The sequence below is a fragment of the Scomber japonicus genome, chromosome 9 (genome assembly GCF_027409825.1).
Source record: "Scomber japonicus isolate fScoJap1 chromosome 9, fScoJap1.pri, whole genome shotgun sequence".
In the NCBI taxonomy this organism is placed as follows: domain Eukaryota; kingdom Metazoa; phylum Chordata; class Actinopteri; order Scombriformes; family Scombridae; genus Scomber; species Scomber japonicus.
Window position 1 is genome coordinate 18856239 of NC_070586.1, and position 23282 is coordinate 18879520.

At 39.3% G+C, this 23282-nt stretch overlaps 1 protein-coding gene across 1 annotated transcript in view; it reads right to left on the bottom strand.

The window, feature by feature from the left end:
- The window catches only part of grid2 (glutamate receptor, ionotropic, delta 2), a 537845-nt gene that overhangs the window by 136702 nt on the left and 377861 nt on the right, over positions 1-23282 (bottom strand). The window contains exon 8 of the mRNA XM_053326218.1: positions 19103-19222. Within this exon, the coding sequence (XP_053182193.1) occupies positions 19103-19222 (120 nt within the window). The remainder of the gene's footprint in view (positions 1-19102; positions 19223-23282) is intronic.

Below are 23282 nucleotides of genomic sequence, written 5' to 3' on the forward strand. Positions count from 1 at the left end.
CTTTTCTTCAGAAAAAATTAGAGCATCCATCTGGATCACCACTAAAACGTTGTGAATCGCTGTCTTAGAGAAGCAGAGAGCCATAATCCTTCCAAAAGCTTTTTACAAGTTCTACATAAAGCTCACTGACAAACCTTAAGGTAGATGGATCTCTATTTTTTAAGGAGGCTGCACCAGGCTAGCTTTGCTGTGTTAATGTCTTAGCTTTCATTCTTATCTTCTTTTTTGCCTCTTTTCCCCATTGCCACTGCATCAGTTGATTGTACATTGGGAGAAAGCATGCCATAGATGGTCAAATTTACGAATACAACTACTATTAGTAACGGGCACAGTGGAATACAATTACTATTGAATGTTTAATAATTTGCTTGATCGACTATGATTTACTTGTTCAACTGTAAGACAATATTGTCTCCCACATGTTGAACAATCAATTACGCTAGATCATCAAATGCAGTACATAGAACATCAAATTGTGGTGGATTTGTTTGCGCATGTATGAACAATTGCGCTGTTTTTCAATTCAATCCTGTAGTTTTGCTAAGGCAATGGGAAATGACACCTAGCAAGCCAGTTTAAACAAGCATAGCAGCCCTATGATAGTCAGTGTGTCAGTCAGTCTGACAGGCAGTCAGTTTGCTCAGTGCAGTGGGCAACTAGTCAGCTGGCCAGTGAGCTGGTCATTCAGGCAGTAAGTGTGACGTTGTTAAAACCTTGACAGGTCTGGTAGACAGCTGACTGCTGGACGTCATGTACTGTACCTCTGAAGAACGGAACACAGCCATTCTGTGTGTGTGTGTGTGGGTGTTGTCACACACGTGGACAGTTAGAGGCTGTTTTGCAGCCACTCTGACCAAACACTTGGCACCCGTCACTTCTCAGCTGTCCAACCCTCTCTCTCTCTCTCTCTCTCTCTCTCTCTCTCTCTCTCTCTCTCTCTCTCTCTCTCTCTCTCTCTCTCTCTCTCTCTCTCTCTCTCTCTCTCTCTCTCTCTCTCTCTCTCTCTCCCCCTCTCCCCCTCTCTCTCTCTCTCTCTCTCTCTCACACACACACACACACACACACACACAGTCCTGTCACCCGTCACTCTGATTCCTGCTGTTCACTGAGGGCCTGTCTCTGAGCAGGGTTTGTTCAAAGGCAGTCGTTCTGTTGCATTAACACATCTCTTGACCTCTCTTGTAAACTGACACTGTCTAGCAGGAAAAAAACCCAAGATTGAAAGGAAGGGAGAGCGGTGGATAGACAAATGACCAGGAAAAATAAATAAATATATTCTTTTTTTACAGCAGTAAAAGTAAGATAAATGCACGTTCTGCAAGGAGTGGGGTAAGATCAGCGGACAGTCAACAAAAAAACAGGTTATAGCCACCTGCAACAGCAGCCTTAACATCATATAGAAGCTAAGAGAAGATAAAGTTGGACTAATGTGGTATAAAGAAGTAGATTCACCTTGAAGCATTATGAATTAAATTCAAGGCTCTTCTCTTTGTTCTCTTCTATTCCCTGCCTACGGCTTTCCTGCCCTGAAAAAACTAATATATTTTTACAGGTGCACTGCCCTGGGAAGGGCAACTTTTACCCATTCAGAATATCAAATGTTGAAGCAGTAAATGTTTGGGAAACATTCTCTGTGACACTGAGGGATCTTTTAAATATGAATTCAGTGTCGTCATCTATCAAAATATACAATGTAAAATAACTACTCAGTAGTAATAGTCAGAGTGATCTAACACTTTTGACCGGTAGTGTATATGATGGCCATTCCCCTGCTCAATTGTTACTAGTTGAAAATGAAAAAAACAATGGTCAAAAACCCCTCTCCAAAATGCCACAATAAGACACCAAGATCTTGATGAACACTATAGAAAAATGCATGCCATGATTTGATATAAAAACCTTTTACATTTGGAGATTTCTGTAGGAATTGCATTTTTTGGTGATTGAACAGCAATCACTTTTGTTCTGGAAATTGCTCAGAAACCCCCTTAATATCAAATACCTAAGGAAACATACATGCATTGAATGCCTGAGGTCTCTGTTTTTTGATCGTTCAGATTCATGAGACTGTGATTATCCAAGAGGACACAATGCTTTATTTTATGCAGCGAGGTTGAAGTTTCAAAAAATGGTCTCACTACAATGAAATGGCTACTGTGAGGACTAATATCATCACATATGAATACAATTGGACCCATTTAATCCACAGTCTCAGCTCTTCAGTCATACATAATTCATGCAATTGCAAGACTGTTTAGGGACCCCAGTATGCATAAATATTCAAATACATCATCTAGAATAGGTGGACATTTATACTACATGCAAAAAAATAAATAAATAACCAAATGGATGGCTTTGCCCCAGACTGCATGGTTGTTAGCATAAAGTGGGCTTGTTTAAGAAAAGGAGACTTGTGGATATACTGGGTCCATTTTAAATTCAGAAATCTTGAGGTGAGAGATCAATGGACCCCTTTGAAAATTGCCATGCCGGTTTTTCCCTCACCAGAATTCAGCCTAACTTGGATGTCTTAAGTCATCTAGTTTCATATGATTCCAGAGCTGGCTACAGCTTCTGAAAGACAGTAATGCCAGGTTAACCAAGACCACAATCTTTCTTAAAACTTAACCAAGTTATTTGAGTTCCCTAAAGAAAATACTATACAATACATAAACTAAAAAAAAAAAAAAACACTATCAAGCTTTAGCTCCTACGACCAAATATTGTATTTCAAAAGCAGATACAGTATAGGGAAAAATGAAATAGGTTGTCAGCTATGGAAAACATCAGTCAATGTTGTGAGAATGTTAATAAATGTGGAATCTTTATGGGTGTCTTTTATAACCTGTAAAGTGGAGGAAGGTAGCCAGCAAGAAAGTAAAGTAGATGGAGGGCAGTTAACAGTAGCAGTAATCAGTAGAGAAGTTAGGTAAACACACAAGAAGAGAGGGGAGCTAATCCTCTGGCGAGTTAGATGTGGTATAGCCACATGGGGCGGAAAGAACAAGTTAAGGAACTTGAGATGGAGTAGAACGGTGTCTATGTTTGTGCACAGTAATCGTGTGTGTTTATGTGTAGTGAATGTGTACTCGTACTGTTTGTGTACACAGTGTGTATGTCTGTGTGCTATGTACATAAATGTATTTTCTGTCTGTAAGGTTTATGTGAGTCCAACGCTATGTAAATATCTTGAATGTGTATGTGTAAGTTGCGTGTGGGTGGGTGTGTATTCACACACTTGTGTATTTGTGAACCACAGAGGCATGCAGTGCAAGGCAGACTCTCGCTGCTGTAATCCGAGGTTTACACGCTGTAATGCTGCTGAAAGCCTGCAGGCGTAGCTGGCAGAGAGAAAGAGATGGAGAGCAAAAAAGAGAGAGAGAGAGAGAAGGAGGGACATTATAGAGTAGACAAGAAAGATGCTATGGGAAGGGCAGTCATCAGAGAATTTGACTGATAAATGGAGGGAGATAATTCAAGTTGTCGACAGGGAAGAGGTAGGGACAGGAAGGGAGCAAGTACTGTAAGTGCTAATGGTGAAAGAGAAAGGTTGGAGATAGAAAAATACGGTTTATATCAATTTTATCAAAATGGCAAAGAATGACTAAAAACATGATTAAGAAAGAAGAAGAAAAAAAGAAACGTGAATCAGTGTCTGAAGACTCTCCCACCCAAACCATTCAAATTGTGACCATTTTCATTTTTTGATGATTAGATAAGATCTTTGTTTTGGTTTGATTTTTGTTTTGTTTGTTTTTGTTAGGTTTCAAGAGCTATTTAGTGTGCAGTCTAAACTTTTATGCCCAAACTCCAACTGGCTAAGACTGTGTTTGAACTGAAAGACTATTTTTACAAATACTGCTTGAAACCTCTGTTCTGTCAACACTGTGTTTTTTCTACATTGTAAGATACCAAACAAAATGTGTTAAAAAAGTAATGTACTCCATATTTGAGGAGTGGTACTTTCTTGGCTAAAGTGCTATTGCATGGTTATCTATAAGATATATGATGTAAGTGATCAGAGAAAGATTTGGAGGCACCAGGCAGTTGGTTTCTTAACATTACTGCTAAGCTGAAGTACTGAGTTGCGGAATTTGTCCACTTACTGAGAGAGCTTTGAAAAGCTGAATTTCAGGGATGGAAAACACTCTTGACTGAAAACAGAGAAGAGGAAGTGTTTACAAATTTATCAGCACTAGTGTGGACATAGTCTGAGGCTGGAAAATGAATACACTGACTGACAGAGCAGGCGAAGAGCATGGATAGTCACACGCAAATATAATTCAGTGAGTTTTTATCCTAAGTCAGAGAAGCCTGAACGAGAGCACAAGAGAGAGTGTGAGGGAGACACAGAATGAGATGACAGAAAAAGAGATGAGAGGTGAGGAAATGAAATGGGGGTGGGGCTGACAATAGGTGGAGGAAGAGGGAGGGATAGATGGATGGCATATCAAACTAATGCAAATCTGTTCTCCCTACTGTAATCACTTTAGTATGTGTAATCACACATACACGTGCACATACACACTGCAAATCCTTATTGCCAATTCAGATTAAGCCTATGGGAAAAATCGACTGTAGGCATGCAGTGATTCACTCAGATTATTCCATGATATGATTGTTTGGTATTCAGTGCCCTGGTACACTGAGATTGAGTGGAGGTATAACATGAACTCATGGGGTGGCATATAAATAGTACACCACTTTTAAGGACATTTTGTGCATTATGTCTACACATATTAAGCTTTTCATGTGTATTTAATACAGTTAATTAGGTTCAGGCAGACAAACCATTTGCTTAGAGTTAGGGAAAGATCATGTTTTGGGTTTAAATGATCAGTAAAATGTGGGATAAAAACGTCTGGGTTATTGGCAGCAAAACCAGTGATATGACGCTAAAATGTCTGATTCCTGGTTTCCACCACCTTATAAAAAGAGGTAAAATGATCAGAAAGGGGTTAAAATGATCAATAGAATGCAGTAAAAAAAAGCCTGACATAACGGTGAAATGGTCCAGTTAAAATTTCAGGTTCTCCAACACCACAAGAAAAGATCACAGGGGCCACAAATAAAAACACGACCAAAATAAAGACAGATTAATGCTCTTATTTTCAGAATTTAGATTAAAAAAAAAACAAATACTCATTAATGGCTTTCATTCAAAAAGGTCAGGCTTGAGGTGTCATTTCAAGGACAAGATGTTGCCGAAACTGACCGAACAAACAACACATTTTGATTAGCAAATAGCTTGCTTTCAATTCATTTACATTTCTTTATCCTTTTAAGGGCCATAGGAAGTGCAACCTTTCCCAATATACGCTGTGCTAGGAAACAAATGAGGGACAATTTCCCAGTATTTGCAGCTAATGCTCAGGGACACAATGTACCCACATCCCCTTGTGTAAGGACAGACAGGCTGCAGCTATAATGAAGATTAGATTCATGATGAGAGGTGATGATACCCTGTCCTATATTTTGAGTCATACCATTATGGAAGGTGTGAACAAAATGCTGCTTCCTTATTGAGATTTTCTTACTGAAGTGGCTCTTAGAGGGTTAACTACTGCCTGGGGAACTCTTACTATGGTAAGTGTGTATCTATGATGAAAAAACTTCATACCAAAAATGAGTTCTTAGTAATTAAAGGGGAATAATTGGCTGCTGTTCTTAATAGCTTTGGGCCAATATTTACTGATTATTCAGTGGAAGAGTGAAGAGTCCATGATTGGCCTCTAGAGGCAGGATTACACCTACTGAACTCATGCAGCTACTCTACACTCTCTTTGGTGCACTTGAGCGTCTCCAAATTCCTGTTTACTTTAAAAAACATTTTGAATTTATTACTAAATTTACAATTTTAGCATCATTAAAATATTATTTGATAAGAGTATGTGTGCCCATGGGGATAATAAAGAGGACAAGTCAGCATTTTGGGCTTAGCACCAAAAAGCTGTTAATAAATTCCGCCCTGTCTGGAAATCACAAAATATTTTGAAATTGCACTACCTATTGTGAGTGGCTGCCTTTCATGTAGAGAGAATACATGGTTTCACCAGTGAATTTGAGACTGGATCCACAGTCATACAGGATGGCGGCTGGTGACAAAAATGTTTTGGGGGGCGCAGTTTGATGGTTGGTGGTCCTCGGGTTAGTGTCAAACAAACCGTAGCACCACTTCATACCGCAGCAAAAAAATAAAAATAAGAAAGGAAAACCAATCTATAAATGACACAACACACTATAATGTCCCCTGGTTTGTCCCAGTATAGTATCTCAGGCCCACAGAGTGAGGAATAAAAAAATATAATTATTAACTATAAATTAACTAACCCTAACCCTAACCCTAACCCATTTCACTCACATCACCTAAAGATACCAACATTTGGAATCAATTTATAATGAATGCTGACAGGTGCTGAGAGACTAACAGGCACATTGTACAAGCAAATACTTAATTAATACGTAAAATGCGCCCTAACCCTTTATTTCATCATTATTTAGCATTATCTAATCAATTTATATTCAATATGTTTAAGTAGACTTTCTCTAGATATTTGGCGCCTGGGAAAAACCAGCCGCCACTGCAGGAGGCTCTTTTTTAGACAGAAGGATTATGTTCCTGGTAATATAACTGAGTTAAGGACAGGATGTCAAAGCCAGGACAGTGTGAGACAGATGCACTGATGGGTCCCATCAATTCACACAACTCTTTCATCAGTTCCATCATTGCAGCAGCCTGTGCCTCTGCTGGTGCCAGCAGAAATATTTGTCACAGAGCCAGCACAGATTTAGTTTAAGAAGATGTGGAAACTTTATGGGAAATTTGCCAATTTCATGGTTAAGTGAGGTAAAGTCAGGTAATGATATTTACTCAGAAGAGAATATATATATATGTAAATATATATAGGGCAAGGCATATACAGTACATTTATATGCCTTGTTATTTATTTTCACTGTTGCTGATCGTAATAGTGATCATTACAGTGATATGTATATGGGGAAGCTGTGGCTCAGGATGTAGAGTGGGTCATTCACTATCGGTGGTCCCTGCTCCCAGTCTGCATGTCAGGGTGTCCTTGGGAAAGGGTTAATGGTGTGTGTGTGTGTGTGTGTGTGTGTGTGTGTGTGCGCGTGTGCATGTGTGTTTGTGAATGTGTATTAGATTAGATCCTTATGAGCAGGTTGGGTGAATGTTGACATGTAGTCTAGAGCGCTTTGGGTAGTCAGACGACTAGAAAGGAGCTATAAGTGCAGTCCATTTACCATTTATGTTTAAGTCTTTGTTCGTCTTCTTGTCCTTGTGTATGTTTTTCAAGACTGTTGTGCATAGGTACATTGAGAGCCACTAGAAACTGGCACTAAATCCCTTGCAGCATAAACATACTTAGCCAAAAGGGGGATTCTGACCTTTGGAATATTAACAACTTTAAAATTACAAAGCTATGTCGGCCCATCAAAAGCGGCACTGAGATCTTCTTGTACCATTGTTGTAATTTGACCTTGGCAGCCATAATGCTTACATTTCTAATTTTTTCAGGTGGATGTGGAACACTGCCTTAAAACTGGGGTTTGGGTTGCCATCCTACATCTCCATAGGTTTTGTTTTTTGTGCCCATGTCTGTCTGTATACCAACATCATTTAAGTGCGTGTCAGCCTCTTTTGTATTCTTCAGTTGGAGTACAATTTAAATTTTGCTAGCTGGGCAAGTTTGCCCCAGACTGAGCTTTGGCCTGGTAGTGTCCTCACCTATAGAGAAACAAGATTTCATCCTTGACAAACACACTCATGATTCACCTTACTTCAGCTCTTTTTTCCCTTTTTTTCTGGCTAGATTATATTAATACACTGTGTCTCGTCCTTCTTCTATGACACATTTGTCTCTCTAGACGCTAACAATTCTGTCCTCTACCACTTTTTTTATTCACCTCACCTAATCTCTTTCTTGTTCTGTAATCCTCAATCAATCTCTCTGCAAAATCAAAGTTTCAGTTGAGGTCCCCTCTCCTCTTCTCTCTCCAGGCCAGTCATCTACCCCTGTTCACAAAGCCATGGTATGTTTAACATGAGGACACAACCTTGGTGTCAGATACCACTACTCTCTCACTTTCATTTCTTTTCCACTGATCCCTCCCTCATTTCTCTGCTACTGCCTTAGTAGTGCTATGTTTACTACCAGGTCACAAGCAATTAAGCCTCCCCCCATATCTCTCCTTCACATCCCTGCTCTTGTCAATCCGTTCATCCATCCATCAATCCATCCAGCCATCCGCTACGTAACCAAGATTAACTCAAGGACCAACAACCCATCTCATCTCCTTATTACTATTTTTACCCCCACCCTCCCACCCCCATCTCCCCACACCTCCTCTGTACTCATCTGTCCATACATCTCTCTGACCTGTCCTAAATAAAAACATTATCTTGAGGGCTCAAACATAACTGCCTCTTAATTGTTCTTCTCCTCCCTCCTTCTCAATCACTTCACACAGCACTCAGACAAGACTCTCATCTCTCTGAAACTTAAATTTTCCATTTTTTTGTATCTCTCTCTACCATAAGTATTGTTGTGCTAATAACATGACATCCAAGAGACAGAGAGACCAGGCAGTGATTTCCTTTCTTTGCTTCATCAATGTTCATACAGCGCCATCTAACTTGGTCTGAAAGTTAAAAAAAAATGAGTAGCCACTTTCAGAGAAAACACTGAATAGGTCCATAAATGCTGGAAAATTCATAAGCAAACTGTGGAATGCATGTCTGTTTTCTATCTAAAATATGCTTTCAGTAATAAAGTTTAAAAAGGGACTAGTTTCAGTGAAATGCAGACAAGGAAACCTCATATCTCATTGCAGCAGAGTGGTAAAGGTTAGTGAGAGGGGGCTGGCATCAGAGATTATAATGCTGACTTCCTCAGCACTTTTCTGTATGTTTTTTTTGTTTGTTTGTTTTTTTCAGGGTTATACAGACAATATGCTCAGTTTTCCAGAAATAGGTAAGGAGCAGAATGAGAACTTTATGCACACACACACACACACACACACACACACACACACACACACACACACACACACACACACACACACACACACACACACACACACACACACACACACACACACACACACACACACACACACACACACACACACACTAGCACTGCTATACCTTCATCCTTTTTTTCTTCATCTTTCTTTCTCTCTGAGAATCTGGGAGCTACATCAAATCCTGTTTTTTTATGATAATGTGCAGCAGTATTTTATTATTAGCATCTCTCTATACAGTAGCAGAAATTCTTAAAAATCATACTGTTGAAGCTTGTCTATGCTCACTTTCTTTATGTCACTGCATAGTATGTGTCTTGGCTGAGACTGAGAAAGGATTGACAGTGGAGCATCTGGGGAATAAAACTTCTCCTAGCTTGTCTCAACAAACAGAGAAGCAGATGAGTGGCTGGTGGGCTAGTGTTTGGTGTTACCCATACTGTTTACACAACGGGTGTTTTTGTTTGGCCCCACAATGAATTTCCCAATGGGGATTGTGTGACAGCAGGTAATAGTTAAAAATGCTCACTCCCACTCTTCTGCTTTTTCGTATTTGTTTGTTTCACTTATTTACAAGCCCTTATTTCTCCTCAACTCCCCTCTTCTTTGTGTCTGTCTTGATGTTTTTTGATATCTCTCTTCTGTCTCACACATGCAGAGACACACCGCTAACATTCACATGAGCCACTACACTTACGCTGATCCAAGGACACCAGAGGCACTTTGTCAGCTTTAATTATTGTCCAATATCCACTGTGCTGTGGTCACCCGGAATATAACTTGCTGGTCAGTGCATGTGTCTTCACTCATGATTGACACGACCTTCCAGCTAAAACAAATCGCTGGCATCAATCAAGCCACAGAAGAAGCCTGCATATACTCAAGTATTCATGAGTTCACAAGGCTAAAAGCTGTTATCACAAAGGCTGGAAACATAGCTATTTAGTACTCCTGCCCTAGACACACTTCAGAGGAGGACAGGATGAAAGATAAGACTGAGAACTGAAGGCCTGAGGGAATACTTCAGTATTCTGGGAAATATGCTTGTTTGCTGTCTTAATAGGAGTGAGATCAATATCAACTTAAATCTCTGGTCCAAGACAAAGCAGTGGGAAACAGCTAACCTTAGTTAAAAGAAAACCAATATTCTTTCAAACATGTGTTATTTACATGTTGCATCTTGCTACTGTAGCTTGCCATCTGCCAATACATCCAAGAACCACCTGCATTATATGACTTTGCACTTCAAATGTTTGCGCTAAGCTACTGTAGCCTAAGCATGTTAACACTTAATTTCTGAATGTTGATAGATTTAATTAATATTAAATCTTTTTATCTAAGTCACAAAATGTCAGGGTACTTAAAGAAGACAATTATGTAAAACAGGCTCAATCACCACATATCAAACCTTCACTGCTACCTTATCTTTATACTGGAAATTACTTTCAAAATTTTTACTCAGTTGATGAAGAGCTGGTGTTAGATAGTGTTGATAATGAAATAACACAGCGTCTCAAAAAAAAGAAGCATTCACCACAATGAAGTGGCTTCTAAGCTACATGCTGGCTCCAAAAACCCTGCTTATATTGAATTGAATGAGAAACCCTCACTATTTCCTATTAGTGGTACAAAAGCCATGTTTCCGTTCAAGCTTTATGGCCTGATTACGTAGGGTCACCTCTTCTAACAGTGGCACTAGGATCATGTTAACCTTGATCCTAGTTGAGCTGTTTTTTCCTCACCCCACTCAGACTCTACCTCGAATTTAGATTTTCTGGCTCACAACAGGATGCTGTTGAGTAACCCTAACCCTATAATCTAAGTTTTGAAGTCAAATTTTAAAAATAAGTATGTTGAGAATGACTTTTCTTTTTTTAAAATATGTGAGCAGTTAATTATTTTGATGGTGGAAAAGTTGGTAGGTCTTTCAAACTTAAGCTTATGTTGGAAATGTGTTATAATGTGTCTGTACCCGGTCTCTGTCATTTTATACCAGATCATGGCATCAGGCTAAACCTCACAAAGAAGTGAAAGAATAATGGAGAAATGGAGAAAAGTTGAAAATGTTAAATGGGGGATAGAAGGAGAAGGACACAGGGACTCTCAGAATGATATATTTGAACCAGTAGGCTAAGTGTCCCTGTGAAATGAGGTTGTGATTTGCTTTGTCTTCCTTTGGATGGCCCCCAGATTTTTAGCAACTTTTTAAACATTTGGAACTCATGAAAACACACACACACACACACACACACACACACACACACACACAGAGAGAGGGGGGTGGGTGGGGGGGGGGCTATCAGTTAAGATGACTGAGAAGAAGAGGAGTGGATAGGAGAGAATCTCTGAAGCAGAACAAATTGATGACTTTTACTCTTCCCTCACTCTCTTCTCCTCACTTGTTCCCTCCTGTTTCTTTTCCCTCTACCACCTTCCTTTTACTTCTACATGTTTTACTGCATCTCCACTTCTTCCTCTGCCCACCCCCTCCTCCACCCTTTTTGCAATTTCCCACCTGGCCTGGAGGTGCAGGGGACATGCTGAATAAAGATACATGCAAATCTACCTAATAGGACGGAAAATTGTGGGGAATTAGGGATCTTTCCCCTTGGAGATATTTTTTTCTCTGTCACTGTCTTTCCGCCCCTTCACTCTTTGCATGTACTCACCCAGATTTGCTTTCTCTCACTCTCTCTCGTTCTCTCACTCAATCTCCTATTTATTTTATTTTATTTCCTCTTTAACTTACCATCTGTGTCTCATTTTTCTGACTCACAGAATGCCCATTTTTCTTTCTGCCTTTGTTCTGCGTGATTCCCTCGGCACCTCCTCTTTAGCCTCCCTCTCATTCCTAATCATCCCGTCTATCTCTCTCTTTAAAAAATATATAATTGTAATAATCAGTTCCAGTGGTATCGCCCCTCATCTAACCTCCCTTAAAACAGCGCTGGCTAACTTGCCCTTTAGAGCTGCATCCTTGCTATTTTGTTCTATATTCAAAACGTGTTTGAAAGGCTGCTAAACACTTTCTGCACACTGTGCGTAAAAAATTGGAATTCATGTAATACTTAATTATGACTGTTGTTAGCAACCACAGCATATTTGATATGGGAAAATCTTGATCTAGCCTTTAATTTAAGTCCTATCTGGTACTTTAGGCTTAATTATTCCTCCTTTGGAACATACATGACACATACAGACTTTTTCTCTAAACGGTATCTATCTGTATATGCTTTATTAATAAAATCACTTCAACTGTACTATCACAAATTTGTTTTTATATTTTGTGTATTTGTGTTTGGTTCATATCACAGCTGAATTTTAGCCATGCCAGCTGCATGGTACAATGTCAGTTGGTTTGTCGGTCCACCACTTAAATTCAGAAAGAATATCCCAACAACTAATGGATAGATTGCCATAATACCTTGTACAGATATCCCAGAGGATGAATTCCCTTTTCTTCCAGCATGGGTGAGCATTTTAACCCACACCGTGATATTTCCCTAAATCTAATCAAGTGTTTTTTTGTGCCTAAACCTATCCACACCTTCACCACAGTGTTGTCACAGCATCATCTTTTGATAGTGATTTGTAACAGTTTTGGAAAGCCATAAATTAACATTACTCTCCTATACTCTCTTATGGGTCAATCTGAAACACTGTCTGTCCGATAGAAGGCTCTTAAAACACTCACATATGTCATTTTGAGAGTCATTCGAAATAGACCTACTGTATTCTATGTTTTTGTTATAAGGACATGTTGGTAAATTCAATATAGCTGGAACAATTTAAATGAAAGATTTAGTAGTCACAATACAAAGAAGTTTGATTCAGCTTGTGCATCCCAATCCATAGGTTAACATATGTGTTTGCAGAGAGTATCTGTTCTCTGTTATATTTTATGAAAAAGCAACAGCTTGTTGTGTCACTATAGCTTAGCCTACTGGAAGAGACTGTCAACAGTAATAAACACAGTTTGCAACTCGGTTGAAATGCCTATGTTTGATAGAAAATCTCCTCTGCGTCCATGTGTATGTGCTCAATTGAATGTAATGGAAACCCAATGTTTTGTGTATGCTATGTACTGACAATCATGCAGACTAACATCAATTGTCCTGCAAAGCCAACAGGGTTAGCTTAGCATTTCCAAACATGCCAGAAGAAAATGCAAATGAGTGTGTGTAGGTGGGTCTGCGTGTGTTCCTTAGTGAACTGTAGCTATTATCTGTGTTTCAGTTTGTGGGCACATAAGCCATCACATAAAAAAAAAAAAAAATCTTCCAATCCTTCAAAACATGTAATGGGAGGAAATGTTTCTCGTAAGATGACATGACTGTGAGGCAGCTTCCAAGGTCTCGTGACTCTATGATGTCACTTAGCGTAATTTATTACATATGTCAGAGGAGACTGGAGACGGTAATTTAAGGTGACCCCAATTTAAGAACACTGCAGTTTGCAGGCAATCGATTTTTTTTAAGGAGGCGAATATTTTTTCTGTCTCTCCTCCAAATGATGAAGAGTATGTGCTTGTGTCAGAGATAAAGAGAGCTTGAGCATGTGTGAGAGAAAGAGTGTAATGGTTGTGACTCTATTATGACCTATACTGGATCTGTCAGGAATTGATCATCTATCCGAGTTTTTGGTGTCTCTCCAACCCTGTTTCATTTTACCTTTCTCTTCATCACAGCTACCCCTCTCCTTAATTTAGCAACACATTAGGCTCTCTCCATTCACTCATAATTTCTTGTCTTATCCCCGCTTTCCCCCTGCTTAGCCACAACCCTTTTTTATTGCTCTGGTTCTCAAGTATAAATCTAATGCCATTTTTCCACTCTGAAGTCATTTCAGATGTCACAGATAGCTAATGAAGCAATTACACATGGCAGACTTGTCACCTCTATATAAGAGAGCAGTGGAGCCTGGCATGCCTGCAGATGTATAGAGGTACAGATATAGGTTCCTGTGTATAGGCCACTGAAGGTAATGGAGCAGAAAGCCAATTGTACCACAGTGTAGTGGTAATAATTATGACCAATCACAGGTGTCCACTGTTATCATTATCACTAGACAACTGTATGCATATGTGTGAAGTATGATAGGGATACACTGCATGACAAGGGGTTGAGGATTGAAAGAGGTAGAAGATGATTGGAATGAGTTGGAAGATGAAGGAAGAGAAAGAAGAAGAAAAGATTAAGAGAGAAGGGAGTTGCGGATAAATAGAGAGGCCCTCATAAGAATAACTTAATTAAGGCAAGATAGGAAAACAAAAAAAGTAGGATTGTGTGCTTGTGATTAGTGAGACTCTCAACAGGGATTAAAAAGAGGACTGAAAGAAAAGACAGAAGAGTGAGGGACAAAGAAAACAAAGCTCAGGTTAAGTGGTATTGTCAAAAGAATGTCACAATAATATCACCATTAGGGGATTGTATGTATACAGTGCTTTGTATATTTAGTTTTACCAGGCAGGAACACACAAACACTTTATATCACAGTGGTTGCAGTGGTAGAGTTGAGTTCTTGCCTGTTTTCCACAATTCAGATATATTTAATGCATATACTGGATGGCTTGCCTATATAAAGTACATGATGATGCTCCCATTATCCACATTTTTCATAGGACGCATTAATGTCATGTGAGCAGTTGGGAACAAGAAAAATACATTTCACTTCATATGGTATGAGAGCTATGCACATGGGGTAGGGATGAGGTAGGATAGCGAGAAAGAGAGAAAGAGAGAGAGAGAGAGAGAGAGAGAGAGAGAGAGAGAGAGAGAGAGAGAGAGAGAGAGAGAGAGATTATCTATAATTTATTTAGAAAAAACAACCAATGTTAATTTAATTTGGTTCAAGAGTTAGACACGTTTCTTCCAGGAAAGGTCACTGTCAAGTGAAACCTTAGTGCCCGCAACTGTTAAGGCACAAAATAACCACAGAGTAAAGGCTAAATAATAGAGCAAGGATTGCTGTAAGGAAGGTCTGCAAATGCTAAGGATAAAATATTTAGCAGATACCATATTTCCTCAAGACAGTAGTCACTTAAAAGCCAGACTCTGATAATGGCCTAAGACATGGTCAAATAAAGGCTGGCCCCAAAAACAGGGGGCGGGGAACAGGGTGGATAAACACCTGGTGCATGTTATATACTGCACATGCATAGTAGTTAGCAGGATGTAAGTCCAGTTCTATAAGTGCATGGGTAGCCCTCTAGTTGACTGCTTCAAAAAGGGGAGGGGGCCAGAGGAGACACAATATTGTTTAAATATGGGGATAATGGCGCATATTTTAATAATAATGATGGCAGCGACACTAAATGAACATAACCAGGGTAACTTGGCAAAGACGATGAGTATACATCCATGAGCATGCTCATTTAAGTGGTAGGCTACAATGCTAAAATGCTCCAGGTGGAACTCTAGTGCTAGTATAATTGTTCCACATGTCAGAGTAAGTGGAAAATTAACAGAGCAGACACAACCAGATCAGAAAACAAAGTAGCTTTGGACTAAAATATATTTATCAAACAGAGGGAATTAGAAATAAAGCTCTCTTTCTAAGCCTGCCTTCAATAAAGACCTGATACCCTCTGCAATTGAGGTAAATAAAAACCCTGGCCACTATTTGAGGAATAAGCCTTCTATCATGTTACTGTAGTGAAAGGAAAATACACACTAATAATAAGAAATTTTCTACAAAGTAAATGTATGACAAGACAAATAGAGTAGCTACCAAAACAGCTCTCCCTCCACTGTGTTTGATTGAAATGCAACAGTTCCCTCAAGAGGAATGTTGTCTTCAATCTGTAAAAAGGAAATTAAACTGTTCTTTCATTTGAAAGTTGTTTTTTGATCTGCCATTACTAACATTTCAAAAATATCCAACTGCAGTAAGAAATGTATTTGGATCTGAGAGTTCCTCTGACCAGTGAGTGGCATTAAACATATCCACTGCACTTCACCTAAGCATTTACATCATATTTTACTACACTATTGCTGCTGGTGGTTGCTTATTAATAATGATAGTATATTGATTCATCATATCACCATAATACTATTTATATAATACACCAAGATTTTTATACATATTTCATAATCTAGTTAGTATGTTGTCAGATAAGTATGAGTAACACTGAATAAGAAGTCTACACTGGTCCTACTGGGATTTTGGTTTTTGTGTTTCCTGATTTCAAAAAAAACAAAACAAACATACAAAAGAAAAAAAACAGCTACTTTGAAGATTATGAGTATACTCGATAACATTTGGGAGTTGAGCTGTCATTTTAGTCACTGAATAGATACAAATATACCATGTCCCTGGTTACTTTAAAGTTAATGTAGCAAGAAAAAAGCATTCCAATCATATTGGACTACAATATTTGGATGCATTATTGTGCCATCGCCACTGCACAGCGGTAATATGTACAATATAAACCACAGAATTTAGTATTGTTCATCATTACATAAGAAAAGATGTAAATCTGGGGTGAAGAGACATGGCAATACTTTTTTTTTTAGATTTACATCAAAGTCTTCAATGACCTTCAATCTTTCTTTTTATCTTTTCAGTCCATTAAAGACAATAAATCATGCTTCTTTGTTTCTCTCTCTCCCCTATCTCTCACTCTCCCATTGCCGATGGCCACCTACCTAGAGCCTTGTTCTTTCTGAGCTTTCTTCCCATTAAAGGGGAATTTTTCCTTGTGTGTTTGCTCATGGGGGAATGTCTGGTCTCTGTAAATTAAAAAGTATGGTCTAGACCTGCCCGATTCTGTTGAAATTTGGCGCTAATGATTTGATTTAAAAAAATAAGTCTACATATTAATCAGTTCTTCCAATCCAATCCAACTGTATTTGTTAAGCACTTTAACGCAACCAAAGTTGACCAAAGTGCTGTACAGAAGAATAAATAATGAGTCCCAAAATTACATATAAAATACAAAAATAAATTAAAAGACATAAAACATGAGTAAAAATAATAATAGCCGCACAATAAAAAACAAAGAAAATTACAACAAGGAAATAAAGTCAACATCTTACTAGGTGTCAAAGGCCAAGGAGAAGAGATGGGATTTAAGAAGTGATTTAAAAACAGACAGAGAAGAGGCCTGGTTAACATGCTGAGGCAGATCATTCCATAATTTAGGAGCCGACACAGCAAAGGCACGGTCCCCTCTTAGCTTCCGCTTAGTTGTAGGCACACTCAGGAGCAGCTGATCAGTTGACTAACCCCCACATACAGTGCATTACAGTAATCTAGCCGAGTGGTAACAAAGGCGTGGATTACCGTCTCAAAGTGCTGCCTTGACAGAATTGGCTTTATTTTGGCCAGTTCTTGTCCTTGTCCATCACAATGAAAAGGTATGACTTTGTGTTTGATACTTAAAGCCAACATTTTCTTTAACATCTTTACAGTTCCACATGCATGCATGGGAATGCAGGTAATGGAATATGAGAGCAATACGAGAGGCCAATGTATTTGCTACTGTTTCCCTAGGGCTTTAATATCCTTTTTACTTTTCACACACAGGTTCATGTTTCTCATGCTTTTCCTCTCAGTGGAGGAGTGGTCAGAATCTGGTTATTTTCACTAACCATTTCCCCAGCCTGGAATATAACTGACCTGCATTTATTGCAGGTTACATGCAGTGTATGAAAACCATTTCAGAGGGCTCCACATTAATTGAAAAGGCTTGATTCAGATACAAAAGAAAGTTAATATCCAAAAAGTCTGAGAGGAATATCAACCTCTCTTTAGTCATTTGATTCCATATATAAATGTAATTGAATCCCAACGACAGTCCAACAAATGTTCAGATTATTAAGGGAGACTGTGGCAGGGATACTGTATAACAAGTACCTTAATTCCCTCAGAAGTAATTAGGCTCTCTGATTAGGGGATTGTGCCTTAATGTAATTATGCTGTGCTTTAAATATTAATTTTGTCTGTGATGGCATGCTGCGTTATGTTGGTGCCTCACCACATTATCCATAATCACAGCTCACTATCTCAACTCTTATCTGTAAAGAGATCCTTCTGGTAAGGAGGACAGACACGGTGTGATTGTGTGTGTGTGTGTGTGTGTGTGTGTGTGTGTAATTTTTGTTCCTGCTTCTCTATGTGTACAACTGTGTGTACATTCTACACCTGTTCACACAGATGTGTCCCTGTCCAAAGTGCTTCATGAAGGATTATGTATTGCAAGTCTGGGTCTCATATATAGATTTACTCTTTTCACGCTTATATGCCACAATTCACCTAAACCAAGTAGTCAGTAACAACAGGGAAGGCTTCAGAGTTCCCAGTCCATCCAGAACATGTACAAAGTCACGAGTAAAAAGAACAATAGGTTAATAAATTGTTGGTAAGTATCCACACATGAATTTGCACAAATAGTGTAGACACACACATGCCTGTGACTACACTTTTACACGGCCATTAAAACAAACACACGTGCACACATACACACGATCAATACACAATTTCATGAATATGCGTGAGCATGCATGTGAGGGGTAAGGATGTCTTTCATGAGGCCTGTTAACATTCATTATGTATGTATCATTACCAAATACCACTTGAAAATGCTTCTAATTAATCAAATTAACACCAAGCTCTATTAAAGCGGACGTGAGCTGGGCTAATTATATATCCTACTAGTACACAGAAAAAAGAAAAAAAAAGCTTCTAAACATTGGGTAAACAAAGACAGAGACTAACTGTGAACTAAACAGATAAAATTATTTTTTTTTAAAGCTTCAACTGCCTCTGTGCATTTGTTGCCTCAAATATAGATGGTTTGGAAAAATGTAATCCTGTATAGCACAATCCAAAAGTGAAAACATAAAGGTAGCAGGGCTGTACTCTGCTACATAGGGGTGACAGCCACAAGTGAAGAAATACGTGAATAAATATGAGATGAAAATAATGTTGAGAGCAGGTGCAGTGAAATTTCACGGTAAATCCAGGAATTATGTAAATCCACTTTGCCTGTAAGAGCAGAAATTATTCCCCCTTCACTCACAGCAGCTCAGCACACAGGGGTCCTGTTTTAACTACTTACCCTACTGACTCCTCGTCCCCTGTCTTCTCCATAATTTGTTCCCAGGATTTCAAAGAAGATGTTGGGGTTAGTGCCGTTGTCTGTGAACTCCAGGAAACTGGTGAGGCCGCTCACTCCGAACTGCAGGCACAGGACAGGACAGGAGAAATGTTTTTATTTGATTACTGATTTATTTTAACATGACTGTTGTTTGGTAATATTGATCATTACATTGTGACCCACATAGCTCTTGCTGTTATGATTCTCAAGCTAAATATCAGATATGATTAATCTTGCAAGCTGTTCACAGTGAAACTTAAGACATGAATCATCTGCTTGTCCCTTGTGAATTGAATACTGGTGCTGAATAACAAACTTGCATTTGTTGTAATACACAGAAATATCTGTGACTTTGGGCCCAATTTTAACAATCTATAGCGCATGGTGTGTAGCGCGTGGCGCAAGTGCCTTTGGTGAGGGTCCAAATCCACTTTTTCTATTTTAACGGCGGAATAATGGTCACTGCACCAGGCGCATTGTCTAAAAGGGATGGTCTTAAGTCCCCTCATTAATCATAGGCGTGTTTTAGGCGTAACGTGCGGTAAACCAATAAGAGTGTCATCTCCCATTCCCTTTAATATCCAGGAGCTCTGTCACTTTGGTGGATTGCTATTATAACAGCACATTTACCCAGAAATGCGTTTCAATAATAAAACATGAGTTACTTTTGCTGAAAAGAAAGTTGGCTGATGAGCTGCTAACCTCACATTTAATTCATATAAAGGAAGAATATGGACATATAACCAACCAGTCTGATGAGTGTAGAGGTGTGCAGCAGCCTGGTGTCATCAGCTGATTTAATCAACAGTGAGTGGCTGTGCGTAATGGCACTGTGCTCTGTGCAGCATCAGAGGCTACAGACCTTCATAGGTTGTTAGGACTGTCCGTAGCTGCACTCTCCATTTTTTACAAGTAATTAAATCTGATAAATATTATGGTCCTTTTATTTGTAATGTTTTGCATGTTTGTGTGCTGCTGCGCGACTGTGTGTGTAACAAGCACAGTGTCTGCGGCTATATACCCGCCTATATAGAAGCATATTGGACTCTTGATGATGCACCCCCTTAAATAACAGTGAAATATGTGCCAGTGACTTAGCGCAAACGCTTTCCTCTGCCTCAAAATAGCAACGCGCCACCAATGCACCTGACCACACCTCATTTTGAGACCAACACGTCCATAGGCGCACAGGGTGAGAAAATGACAACTGTGCCGGGGGAAACTAACAAAGACACATGCGCCACGCGCGCCATCCACTCTCTGCCGACCGCAAGATGGGGTCCTTTGTGTTAGCACACGTGAGCATGCTTGCATGTTTGCATCTTTCTGTGTCCAAGATAAGAAAAGTTTGGGGAATATGTTTTGCCTTTAGTAAGAAACAACAATTCAGAATAGTTTCAGTGTTGTTGAAAATGGAGCAGTCAACAGTACGCAGAGATCTATGGAAGTACCGAGCTGATGAAAACAAAAGTGTGTCTTTGGCGCTATTGGGCATTTTTTGCAGTAAAAGTGTACACTGCTGTATGTGGAGAGGTACATTATCTCACAAGAACACACAAACACACAGTCCCAATGTTTGCCCTGCCTCCCGGTAGTGTGACCAGTGTAAGTGACACTGTGAGTCAGTGAAAGTGACACTGTGCCTGCTTCAGGGAAGGAGAGGTGTTATACTCCTTAATGTGACTCATTCTATGTGTTTGTTTGTGCATGTGTGTACTTGCCTGTGTGTGTAAGTTCTCACTTATGTGTGTTCGAAACAGGATTTGAGCCATTATTGAGTACACATTAGACAGTATGTCATCTTTTTCCAACCTCATGGTTTATGATTGGTCACGTTTCTTTTTAAGCATGGATTGTAAGTAAAGATGAAAGTAGTGAGGTGTGAAGTAATGCTTTGGTTTGCATTGGAACCAGTTTGAAGCCCAGAGTCTTTCTCCAACATGCACATGTATGTGCATAAATGTATATGTGTGCATATGTCTTACATATACTGTATGTATGTTATGTATACAAATAAGGGGGAGAAAATTATTGCCTGTATAAACCATCTATGATGCAGTTTAAGTGTGTACAGATGTTAATGTATTATTTAGTTTCTCAATGAATACATTTTTAGTTCCCACTCGGATACTGTTAATTGCCTTTCGAGATCATTCAGGTAATTAATGTTGGCAGCTCAGTATTGGTACAATACATTCACAACTATTATCTTTCGTTTAATTGCACTCTGTATGGTTTTGATGTTGGTGAATCCTTACAAACAGGATGAAAGCCAGCAGTATTGAGATGTAAAGCATGATGGAGAAAAGAGCTACAAAATACTTCTACAAATCTCACAAATATGGAGCAGGCAGGTGGACAACATAAACAGCCTCACAGGTGCAGTAGATTCCAGCAGCAGAGGTGATACCCAACCTGAGCCCCCTCTCCCTGACACACTACACTGCTTTCCCACCTGGCACATATACCTACCCTAAGGTACCAGCAAAACTTTATAGTCTAGGGCATATAGACACAATAAATTCAAAATATATATTTACAGTTTAACCTTACTAATCTCCCCACAAAGCACAAATAACTAATCCCTAATACAGATGAAATAACATGGATAATGAACTGAAGAAATATCTAACAAACAAACAAACAAAACCCTTTAAGCATCCTCCTTCTCTTCCTTGACTCCTTGGTTCAGCCTAACAGGTCATTGACATGTGCTGGAGTCCTATGGCTGCATTCTCACATGGGCACTCCATGGACACACCTCAAAGAGAGAGTGATTAACATGGCAAAAATTAGCTTCCTGTATAAGTCTGCTTTGTTGAACACAGTCAGTGTGCATGGGTGTGTTTTTTCCCCTTAGTGAGGGGAATGCCTTTCAGCTCCCAAGCACACCTGATGTAAAGAATATATCACTGGGCCCGAGAGCATGAGTGAAAGGCCGAGAAATGAGAAAGACCAAAGACATGACGGTGAACTGGGTTTGGATGTTTGAAAGCTTCTGGAAAGTAAGCTGAAAGGGAATGAGTCTGTTTTCACAACAACAGCACAAATAACTAGATTTAAGCTTGGACTTTGAGACTGCCTCATGGGCCCTGCCTAAGGATCTTGGGCTGCATTGCAGGACTTACTGTGCCTTAAAAATTATCAATACAAGTTTAAAAAGAATCCTTAACCTAACTGCTTGAGCCATCAAGTCTAAAGGGTGGATATATAGCAGTTTGTGGCAGGGAAGTGCAACATATGCAGTTCTCCAGCAGCAGAAGACACTTCAGACCTATGGATCAGTGAAACAGCAGTTGGTTTTTATCCCCCACTCTGAATTTGTCAACAAACACCAACAACATCAGTGGAGCTCCTCATTAACAGCTGCAAATTAGTATTTATCATTATCATAATGGCCCCACATACCAAAATGCTGATTAAACACACAGGCACACACAGTAAGTAAAGCACGCTGCTGACACACTGTAAACTGGAACGGAAGCCAGGCTGTTGAACTAAACTCTATTACTGCTTACGGCTCTTTAACGCAGCTCTGTTGAGACAGCCATCAGGGTTGGTTTAACAGCCGGGGATGGCTGATGAAAGTGTTGCCAAACCCCAGCCTGATCTCAAGGTGAAATGCAGAGATAGATATGAAAGCCATTGCGTTGCATTTATTATTGTCTGACGCTAATCCTAAATTAGCATTTCACTTGGCTTGCAAGTGCCATCCCTGGAGTATTTTTTTTACATTTTTTTTATTGATATCAAAACAGGGGGCATTGATCCAATTGGATTTAACAGTGATGAAAGAGTTGCCAAACCCAATTTAAACTCAAGGTGAATTGCAGAGATTCATAAAATCACAGCTGCAGGATGAAACCATCTATCTCCCAGAAGTCAACCATTCAGGAACTGAGGAAAACTTGACGACTGATGCATGCGTTCTTTTTAGATATGAAATCTTTTGAATTCTTGAGCACTCGGTTACTGAAGTCTAGTAAGTGCAGACAGGAACTTGGAAACTTTCAGTTGAAGTAATGAACAAAAATTGGATCTCTTTGTGATTAAAATAAAACAAAAATGTATACCTATTTAGAGCTTCCCCTGTGTCATTCTTCATCCCTGGAGGAGATTTAAGTTATACCAAGAGATGGCA